General features: G+C 46.5%; 1 protein-coding gene across 1 annotated transcript; it reads left to right on the forward strand.

The window, feature by feature from the left end:
* The first annotated feature begins 577 nt into the window (after positions 1-577).
* On the forward strand, positions 578-11158 carry PNP (purine nucleoside phosphorylase). The gene is made up of 7 exons (XM_082736840.1): positions 578-817; positions 1312-2598; positions 5434-5603; positions 9130-9233; positions 9436-9611; positions 9728-9918; positions 10500-11158. The coding sequence occupies exons 2-7, from the start codon at positions 2588-2590 to the stop codon at positions 10724-10726; spliced, it is 879 nt and encodes a 292-aa protein (XP_082592966.1). The 5' UTR covers positions 578-817; positions 1312-2587; the 3' UTR covers positions 10727-11158.
* Positions 11159-11370: the final 212 nt, after the last annotated feature.

The following is an 11370-nucleotide window of genomic DNA, read 5'->3' on the forward strand; positions in this document are numbered from 1 at the left end:
TGCCCATCAGGTTCTTGTCAATGGGCTGCAGATCAAGAAGAAACTTAATTTTGTTTACTTTCCTTTCTGTCCTGGTTTCCCACATCACTCAAGGAAGGGAGGGTGATGTTACGGCTCCAGGAAACTGAGTTATGGGTCTCTGGGAGGTAGGCTATTGATAAGAATGCTCTTTTTCTTGTAAATCACTAAGACATTGGTAAACTGATGGAGACTCATGTCTTGCAAGACGGTGATCTCTATTAAAACCATTTGTTTTTTCCTTCCCTTAGTTTTAGGGCAGTCAGGAACCAGGAGTGCCTGAGGAACACAGATCCCACTTGGGGAGAGGTACATTGTGGGGTGTCAGCCTATGCTTTGTCCTCAGCTTGCCTTCTGCTCCCTCATCATAGTCAGAGAATGACAGGACAGTGTCTCCTAGAATATCTAGTTTCTCCCTTCACTGTATTTCAGTTGGTTACATGGATCTCTCCTGCCCTAAAGACACAAGAGTGCTCTTTCCATTAAATGATTTCCATTAAACAACTTCCCATGGGGCGCCTGGGTGGCACAGTGGGTTAAAGCCTCTGCTTTCAGCTCAGGTCATGATCCCAGGGTTCTGGGATTGAGCCCCGCATAGGGCTCTCTGCTCTCTGCTCAGCAGGGAGCCTGCTTTCCTTCCTGCCTCTCTGCCTGGCCGTGATCTCTGTTTGTCAAATAAATTAAAAAAAAAAAAAAAAAAAAAAAGACCTCACAGATGATGACTTCTACAAATAGGAAGATCATCACTCTGGACAATCGCTATGGACATCCTGTATTATAGGATACAATCCTAACGAAGGTATGGATTTCCTTAGAATTTTATGATCTTTTTTTCTGGCAGGACCTGCCACAAATGAGGTCAGGATTAGGAATCTGTCCTGGATGGTTAATAGAATAGCCAGATCCACTGTGAGGACCATTAGAGCACAGTGATCTCTAGATTCCCTTGCTTGAGTTGTACCAGATGACAGAAGAGCTTTGGATTACTTGCTGGCTGCTCAAGGAGTCTGTGCCATCCCCACGACTTCGTGCTGCACCTAGCTTAACACCTCACAAACAGGCTCAGTTGAAAACCACCAAAATACTTAAACTTGTCATCATTAAAAGAATTCTTTTCAGTCCTCTAAGTCAGTTTAAAGTTTTCTTTCAGTCCCCTTTTCAGTGGACTCCCCACAGGACTTGGAGCCCTTCTAAGATCTGGATTACAAATAATCATATTTATTATTATACTTACATGCTCCTTTTTAATTATAATTAAATCAATGATGCTTTGTATTTCTCACTGTTGTTTAGCCATTCAAGATGTCAAAATTATGGTCACACAGAGGTTTAAAATGATCAACCTACAGCTAACCATTGGCAATCCCTGAAGACAAATCAACTCCATGGACTTTTTTTTTTTTTTTTTAACTCCATGGACTTTTAAGATGAGGACAATGTCTAAGACTTGCTTCTTAAAAACCTCTTTGTTGCTGTGACTGTAAACTCTCCATGACATTCATCATCTATAACATTTCATTTTCCCTCCTCTTTGGGACATGCATGACCTTTTAGGAATGAACGTTCTGAGCTAGGTGGGTAACAGATGACCCAGTGGCTGATCATCAATGCTTTCCAAGGAAAGATGTTGGTCAAAAGGGAAAAAATACGAAGTGGAAAACCTGGAATGGAATCACTACTCTAAGGAAAAGTGGAACCAGGAAGCTTTTAGGGAAGTGGGGCTTATGTAGATCCATCTCTGCACAGAGCATAAACTTTAAATATAGTTCGTTGCCAAACTGCAACAATCTTGGCTTCTTGAAGCCTCGGAAAGCAAACTGGAAATTCAACGGAAATTAGACTCTCTTAGACAATCCTAGTTTGGCAAAACAATTTATGTAAATCTTCTTGGAATTCCCCGCCCCCCCCCCCTTTTTTTAACATTTTCCCTTCAGCGGAGCACAATTTGGTTTTCCTCCCAAATCCAAGTCTCCCAAGTTGCAATTCCTAAGACCCCCAATAAATTTGTGTTTGCCTTGCATCCTCGTTGCAAATTTTGAACCAATTCAGATACAGGCTCACTTAATTTTATTCTGTAGTTGCAAGATATAAGGTTTAAATTTTTGTCTTTTCAAATTTCTCGCGGTTCGCTCTAGACACAACCCGGAATGGAGTTACAAAGGGTTTCGGCTTGTGACCTGGCTTGTAACCCTCTTCCCGAAGAGGCTTGCTTAAGGGAAACTTCGGCCTTGCAAACGGAAGTGGGGGCTGGGATGCAGTGCTAGAAGCCTCCAGCGGGTGGGGTGGAGCGAGGTCAGGTTCCGTGCAGGGAGAACTCAGATTAAGTGTAGTTAGCCCAACCTCGGGCGATTGAATCTGGGTGTGTCACCATGGAGATGGGGCTGGCTTTGCGTGTTCGGCTGCCATTGGCTGGGGACTCCGGGCTGGGCTGAGGGCCAGCTGCGAGTAACTGCATTGACTGGGCACAGCGCTCCCGGCCGGTACAGCTCAGCGCTACGCCGAGCGGCTCCGCGGACCGCATCCGAGAGGCCAAGGGCGGTCTCTTCCACAGGGCGGCGGCGGCGGCGCCATGGAGAAGCGGTGAGACGGACACCAGGCCCGGGGAATCTGGGAGGAGGAAACTGCTGTCCCCGAGATGTGGAAGCCCGGTACCGGGGCCCCGAGCGGGCCAAGAGGGGGAACGAGTGCCCTGGAAATGCAGAGAGGCCTGGCGGGGAGCCAGGTGTCGCGGCCGCGCGGCGCAGTACTGGGGTGGCAGGAATCGAGCAGGGCTGGCGTCATAGGAGCATGAAGGGGACCCGTGAAGTGTAAATACGGTGTAGTCTACTCGGGAAAGGAACCGGTGTGTTTGTGTGGGTGTGCGCGCGCGCACTGAGATCCAAGTGTCAGGGGGGCATACGTCCTGTCCCCCAGCCACCCTGACACGCGTACCGGGAAGAGGTCTTCCCACCCCGTGTGCTTTTCACAGGTGTGCGTTGTAGGGTCTAGGTAAAGCTGCGAGGTTTTTTTTTTTGCTGACCGTTTTCAGAGGAGAGATCCTGAAGTCCCACACAGCGCCTCCCTTCCCTTCAAATTGGAGATCCAATTAAAATAACTTCGAGTCCCGGCGCCTGACTGGCTCAGGCGGTAGAGACTCTGTGACTCTTGATCTCAAGAGTCCTGAGTTCAAGCCCCACCTTGGGCGTGGCGCCTACTTAAAAAAAAAAGTTTAAGACTTCTAAAATTTGAGAGAAAGAATGCGCGCAGGAGCAGAGGGGAGAGGTAGAGGAACTGGGAGGAGCTGAGTAGGGAGCCCTCGGGGAGACTAGATTAGAGGACCCCGACTTCATGGACTGAGCCTCATGATCCGAATTGAGACTCTTAACCGACTGAGCCATCCAGGCGCGCGCCCCACCTCCCTTTTTTTTTTTTTTTTTTTTTTTTAAAGTAAGTTGGGGATGGAGTTTCCAAGGAGAGAAGGAAATCCTTACTTATTGAACTGAGCAAAAGATTGCTCATTCCTCCCACCTCGCACCTTGGAAAACTCTGCTTTGGTCCCAGAAATTGCATTCCAAGTCACCAGCATTGGGGATCACGGTAGCTCTTGGATGCACTGAGATCCAGGATGTTCTTGGGGGACTGATGGCCCATGAAGAAGTTGTATAAACTGTTGCTAGATATGCTAGATGTCCAGGGCTTCTCACTTTCATTTCTTTTGCACCTCTTGGGGATTCTATTTGATGAACCGTTTCATTGCTTCTTTGCATCATCCTGTGGCCCCAGCCTCATTATCCACCCCACCCCCCATCCTTTATCCAGTTACTACCCTGAGAGTAGACTGTTCAACTGTAGAGTCATCTGGTTTCAAAGCCTCTGCTTTTAAATAAAAGATTTCCTTTGAAGGTTTGGTTAGCTGTCTTCAGCTCTGTCACATCTCAGTCCCAGTCGCAGCCCTCCCTCCCCTGCCACCCCATCTTTGTTTTTTTTTTTTTTCCAGTTGGGTGTTTGAGAATTGGATTGGAATTGTGAGAAGAATTCTCAGTTGGTTCTTGGGTATGCATGGGTTCTGAGTAAGTGTCTATGGTTAGGTCTTTGAAGAGCAGAGAACCTTGGTGAAGAGTAGGGTGATGGGAGAGAGCTGGGTGGAGAACACAGATGGGGAAAGTGGGAGAAAGTGCTGTGGTCCTGAACCTTGATTTATGGAGTGTAAGGCCTTTGGAGCTTACTGATAAGTTTCTAAATCATTTTCAGACTGCACCTGTAAGACAGGTGGAGCTGATGACGTTCCTTTGCTTTATACTTGAAACACAGGTTATTTGCTTAAACAGGCAAAATTGAGACTAGAATCCAGTTTGAGTTTGCATTCCTCTAGACCATAAATTCCTAAACCTGGTTTTTGAATCAGAATTACCTAAGACACTTCTGTAAAAAATACAGATCCTTGGGACTCTCCCCAGAATTACGGATCTCTAGGGGTGGGCTTACAGAATTTGTAACCAGCTGCTGTTGAGAAACACGAGGCATTTAGTTCTGTTGGAGCTGTTGACAACCAAAGCTGCTTTTTTGTGCTTAATCTGGTTGCTGGTGGCAAATTACCTTTTGTAATTCCATTGAACAGGATCTGTGTTGGTCTGAGTATCCAGGCAGTATGGATGTGGGGGAAATAACTGGCACATAGATTTTTTTTTTTTAATTTATTTGACAGAGATCACAAGTAGGCAAAGAGGCACCCAGAGAGAGAGGAGGAAGCAGGCTCCCTGCTGAGCAGAGAGTCAAATGCAGGACTCAATCCCAGGACCCTGGGATCATGACCTGAGCCGAAGGCAGAGGCTTTAACCCACTGAACCACCCAGGCGTCCCTGGCACATAGATTTTTATTAGGAGTGTTCCCATTGCCTTTTATCCCTGCCCACAGGGTAGTCTTAATTACATTTTGAGTATCCTCAGTGATAGATTGGATAGAAGGATTGTATTGGGCTTGTCACTGCCCTAAAGAAGTCTTAATCCTGAGACCCAGCCATTTTAGCCTCCTTGATTTGATTATTTTACTGTACTTCTCTGTAGACTCTATGAACCCTTCCTCTCTAAATCTTTGCCGTAGAGAGAGATACTAAACCTGCCAAGGGTAGCAAAACTGAAGTTGGGGCTTGGGGTCAAGGTGGAAACACAAGTATCATTAACTTTTGCCAGGCTCTGGAATGAGGAGGGAGTTTCCAGCCAGACTTTTCTCTCGGTGGGTCTGATTCAGAAAGAGGAGTGGGTGGGTACTTAGTGTGGTATTTCCTGAGAGCAAGGATCCCCCCCTCTGGGGCTGTTCTTTGTCTAGCTTCTGTGTCCCCTACCACCCTGGCACACCTCCCAGCCTTTTTGCACGGAAAGTCCTTAGTCTGTGTTGGGTTGGGAGAGAAACTTACCTTGATTTTCCTTTTCTCCTAGATTTACGTATGATGATTATCAGGAAACGAGTAAATGGCTTCTGTGCCAAACCAAGCACCGACCTCAAGTGGCGATTATCTGTGGCTCTGGGCTAGGGAATCTGGCCAATAAATTAACGGAGACCCAAAGCTTTGACTACAGCAAGATTCCAAACTTTCCCCAAAGTACAGGTGCTGGCAAGGGGTGGGGAGGAATTGGACCAAGGGATACTGATGAGAAAGGCGTGCTTCTTTCATGCCTGCACCTGCTTGGCCTCTACAGCATTTGACTAAGGACAGCTTGTTTAAGAGAGGGGGAAAAGAGGAACACCTGGGTGGCTCAGTTGGTTAAGCATCTGCCTTTGGTTCAGGTCATAATCCCTGGGATCGAGTTTTGCATCAGGCTCCTTGCTCAGTGGGGAGCCTGCTTCTTCCTCTGCTTGCTGCTCCCCCTGCTTGTGCATGCGCGCTCTCTCTCTCTGTCTTTAAAAAAGGGGGGGTGGTGGTGGAAAGAGACCACCATGAATCAGAGGGACTTTAGAAGGAAATCCCCCCAAAAGAAATTTTGTAATAGACAGGGCAGGTGTGTGGCAATGGTACCACATGATGACATATTTCCAGTGGTGTAATGATTCTGAATTTCATAAAGCTTTGCAGCATCTCACTCCCATGCTCCTTACTCCCACACACTATGTAGTCACTGCATCTGCACAGCCCCTCTCATTTCTTTTCAGTCTGCAGATTAAATGGAAAGAGTAGTACTCCTAGGGACAGTCAAGGAAACCCCACCATTCCCAATCTCCCCAGCTCTAGCTCCTGTCCCAGGATAAGGTGCACACTGGTGCCCAATAATAAATGAACACGCAGACTGCCATGTTCTTGTAGACAAAATACACAGATAATGCATGGATACGCAAGACCTGATTGACACTCACCCTTTGGAAGGGGAAAGGAGCTGATGTCCCCTATGCACATGGAGCTCTGTGGGGTCTGAGGATGGCATATCCAGCATCTTAATAGCAGCTAGAAAACTCTAAGCCTACCCCTCAGAAAAGAGGCAGGTAGGGAGTACTTGTTGGGCTCATGGGTAGAGTATGCAACTCTTGGTCTCAGGGTTAGGACTTCGAATCCCCTGTTGGGGAAGAGTTTACTTAAAAAGGGAGGAAGCCATGCCTTCAATTTATGAGTAAGGAAAATAACAATTCGGGGTGATGCCCAAATCCTTACTGCTAACATGGGATGGATTTTGAGTGGGTAAAGATTACACCTAAGGTGACGCATCTACTTTACAAGATGCCTGGGAGTCACGATCTGCTCCTGCTCGTCCCCTTTCACACTGAGAGTAGGCTCATGAAAGTAATAAATGAGGCTGGGAAGTTTCTATTACTTGTAAGTAATAAACTGGATTAACCTTCAGGGTTTAAGCTCCCCCACCCCCAACTGTGGGCAACTCCTGGAGCGGCCATGCACTTCCCTTTGCTACTGCTACTCTCCCATGTTGGCTGAACCTCTTAATTTACTGACATTTTTCCATTTACTACCTATGAAACTCTGTTTTTACCTGTGGTTCATGAATTTTAGGTTAGTGACCTTAGCCGGTTCTCTGGGGGAAAAAGAGGGGAGGGCAGATAGACCAGGTAAAATAAGGGCAAGAGTGGTTTATTTGGTTTACTTATTAATTCTCAGATAACTAATATCCATTGATTTGTTTACTCATGTTTTATTTTATTTTATTATTATTATTTTTAAAGATTTTATTTATTTATTTGACAGAGATCACAAGTAGGCAGAGAGGCAGGTAGAGAGAGAAGGGGAAGCAGGCTCCCTACTGAGCAGAGAGCCTGATGCGGGGCTCCATCCCAGGATCCTGGGATCATGACCTGAGCAGAAGGTGGAGGCTTGAACCCACTGAGCCACCCAGGTGCCCCTCACTCATGTTTTAAATTCCTGTCTCCCTTCCCCTTTTCTCTAGGAGTTAAGACTTTGCACAGGTATTTTTCAGACCCTATGAAGCAAGATTGGGAGACCAGAGCATAGAGGTGGGAATGGGGGGTTGGGGAAAGAAAGATTAAAAAGAGGGGGAGGGTAGGGCATCTGGGTGGCTCAGAGCCACCCAGACTCTGACTCTGACTCCTGGTTTCAGCTCAGGTCTGATCTCAGAGTTGTGAGATGGAGCCCAGAATCCTGCTGACTTTCAGTGGGGATTCTGCTTAAGACTCTCTCTCTCTGACCCTCCCCCTGTGCACCCTCTCTCTCAAATAAATAAATCCTTAAAAAAAGAGAGAGAGGGAAGGCAAAGGGCAAAGTTTTCTAAGGGAGATGGCAATGACATTGGCTCCACCTGCCCCTCCCACCCCAAGAAGGGTGCCATACTAAGTGATAAGTGGATTCATTTTTCTTTATCAACCTATTTTTTTATACTTTCGTTTTCCTAGCTCTGTTATCTCTGCTCTATTACTGGCATGTTTTTTACTTTTTTTTTATAAGCTCTTCTGTCTCTGACCATCCATCAACTTTTCCTCTTGATTTTGGTCCCTCTCTCACACCACCCATTCCCTCTTGGTTAGGTGGTCTAGTCCATTAGAGGAGAAATGCCAGAGAAGGGAAATGGTAATAGTGGTTCTTATGTCTGTGTGGGGAGTTATTTGGCACTCCCACATCCCTGCAGGCCCCATTAGGGGCCTGTATTCCTACACGATGGTTTTGTGGGTCATAATGGAGGTGACTTAGATGGTTCCAAACTCTGCCCATTTGCCTGCTGGTCAGTAGCCTCTTTAGGAAGCTAGAATATACCATGAGCTCCCTTTTAAGAGTCAATTAAACCATGGTTTAGTTAGGGTAAGAAATAAGAAGAGGGGTACCTGGGTGTCGCATTCAGTTAAGTGTCTGCCTTCAGCTCAGGTCATGATCCCAGGGTCCTGGGATTGAGCCCCTCGTCAGGCTCCTTGCTCAGTTGGGAGCCTGCTTCTCCCTCTCCCTCTGCCTGCCGCTCCCCCTGCTTGTGCTGTCTCTCTCTCTCTCTGTCTCTCTGTGTCAAATGAATAAATAAAATAAAGATTTTATTTATTCATTTGACAGAGAGAGAGAGGTCACAAATAGGCAGAGCAGCAGGCAGAGATAGAGGGGGAAGCAGGCTCCCTGCTGAGCAGAGAGCCCGATGTGGGGCTCGATCTCAGGACCCTGAGATCACGACCTGAGCCGAAGGCAGAGGCTTAACCCACTGAGCCACCCAGGCGCCCCATGAATAAATAAAATCTTAAAAAAAAAAAAAAAAAAGACATTTTGAGAATTTTTAAATTTTTGGAAAAGTAATATGTAATGACTACATTTACTGCAGTCATTATTTCCCACTTACTCTTATTTTTTACTCACTTTCATTCTCTTGTGGTATGGCCTTCTTATCCTTTTGAAGTTTCTTTAAAAAAAAAACCCTCCTGCTTTTCCTCTGCTACATGCATGCTTCACATTGAACATCCTTACTCCCATAGCCCCAATCTCAAGATGTATTTATATGCTTATTTGTAGGCTTATGATTGATTTATTTCTGTCTCTGCCAGACTTCAGCTTTCTGAAAGCAGAGAGAAGAATGTTTTCTTCGGCTTAATTACATCCTCACATGTTGGGCGCAATGAGTTGGCTGGTAGTGGGTGCTCGCTCAGTGGATATGTATTCTATGAAGGCATCACCCTATTCTTTCTCCTTTCTGTTTTGCATACAGTGCCAGGTCATGCTGGTCGACTGGTGTTTGGATTCCTGAATGGCAAGGCCTGTGTGGTGATGCAGGGCAGATTCCACATGTACGAAGGCTACTCCATCTGGAAGGTAAGTCAGGTCAAAGCCTGGATGGATCTGGAAGGAGGGGGAGAGAGTTCTTAATCCTATTTTATTACCTAGATTCCTGGGCTAGATAGGTTTTAGGCCTTTCCTTTCTCTTCTTTCCTGATCTGTATCTTGCCTATCTGTGTGAGTGGGTTGGTGACATTGTTAAGAACACTTTATGGTCTTTTGTCTTGTGCTTTGTAAGGTGACATTCCCAGTGAGGGTCTTCTACCTTATGGGTGTGGACACCCTAGTGGTCACCAATGCAGCTGGAGGACTCAACCCTGAGTTTGAGGTCGGAGATATCATGCTAATCCGTGATCACATCAACTTACCTGGCTTCAGTGGTGTGAATCCTCTTATGGGGCCCAATGATGAAAGGTGTGTATCTTGCTTTGTAATTTTTTTTATAGCTGGGTAAGGTTTAAGGATTTGTCTGGAAATCAGGAGCGGGCTCATGTGGTTCCAGGAATCTGAGATTCTAACCTGTGCTCTAGGTTCGGACTTCGTTTCCCTGCCATGTCCAATGCCTATGACCGGGATATGAGGCAGAAGGCTCACAGTGCCTGGAAACAGATGGGGGAGCAGAGAGAGCTAAAGGAAGGCACCTATGTGATGCTGGCAGGCCCCTCCTTTGAGACTGTGGCAGAGTGTTGGCTGCTGCAGAAGCTGGGGGCAGATGCTGTTGGTGAGCAGGGGAACTTTGGCTGGAGGCTCGAAGAGGGAGGGGCGTGGTAAAAATAGGGATGGAAAGGAGTAAAAAATGATAGACCTCAATGGTGAATTGGGAGAGGATCTAACTTAAGGGAAGATTGAGTTAAAGTGATTTGAAAGGTGTTGAGATTTGGTGTCTTGTCAGCATTAAACCTCCCCACCCAGCACCTCGGGCTTTAACAGCCGTAATGCTAATGACCCATCCATGATTCCATGACTACTTCTAAAGATTATTCTAAAAAAATAGTATTATAGACCACTTTGTGTACCTCTGGCTGGAAGATGGAACCTCATCCTTAGAATTGACTTCAGAATAACCAGAAGCAGATAGAGAAGTAATCGTAGTGTTTATAAGTGATGTGTAAGGCCCTCTGAGGCCCCACTCACTGAAGCAATACAGAACAACCCAAGCCAGACAGGAAATTAGCTGCTTCTCTGGATGATTTTTTGAGATACTAAATTGTCAATGAGGTAATGAAGGGAGATGAGGCCAGAGGGTGAGGAAAATAGTCCTTTGAGGATCCTGATGGTTGATTTCCTCTCTCTCCTCATCAGGCATGAGCACAGTTCCAGAAGTTATAGTTGCAAGGCACTGTGGACTTCGAGTCTTTGGCTTCTCCCTCATCACTAACAAAGTTGTCTTGGATTATGAAACCAAGGAGAAGGCCAATCATGAGGAAGTACTGGAGGCTGGAAGACAAGCTGCAGAAAAGTTGGAACAGTTTGTCTCTGTTCTTATGGCCAGTATCCCACCACCTGCCAAAGCCTGTGAGCTGGAGTGATCTGGCCTTTCCCTAATGGGATCCAAGTAGCTGCTGTCTACTTTGGTCCCTTGCTGGGGTCACGTGCCTCTGTCCTTCAGTAGTAGGAGAAAGGAGAGGAAGATCCCTGTCCTTCACCTTCAGCATTTCTCCCACCAGACCATTCTGCGCAGGCTTTTTTTATCGTTACCTCAAATCATTTATCAGTTCCCTACCCTCTTCTTCAGGAGCTAGAGCCCGGCCCTTGCTGTGTCTATGGCGGGGGTGTGACTTGGGCTGTTGAACTTGGCACAGTAGCTACTGCTGTCCTTCTGATGTAATGCATTCACATTCCTGGGGACTCAGTTCTGACTCCTCCAAAGCAGGAGAGCCCCCCGTAAGGGCCATCACAGTCCAATACCCCTAGGACTTTTGTATTCCCATATTTTGAGAATAAAAAGAAAGATGAAATAATTCCTTCATTTTTATGTGGTTTGGGATGAGGGTAGGGGCACAGGCCCAGTTTGGCATCAGAGGTTGAGATCCCATGTCTTGTGTGACTATCTGCTTCTAAGACTGAGATGGGTGGCGTCTGACTGCATGGAAGCATGAGGAGAGCCAAGACAGGAAGATACAGATGTTAGAAGGTAAAGAAGGAAGGGCTAACATCTGGCACAAGACGGCCC

Source organism: Mustela nivalis, assembly GCF_964662115.1.
Source record: "Mustela nivalis genome assembly, chromosome: 6".
Lineage (NCBI taxonomy): Eukaryota > Metazoa > Chordata > Mammalia > Carnivora > Mustelidae > Mustela > Mustela nivalis.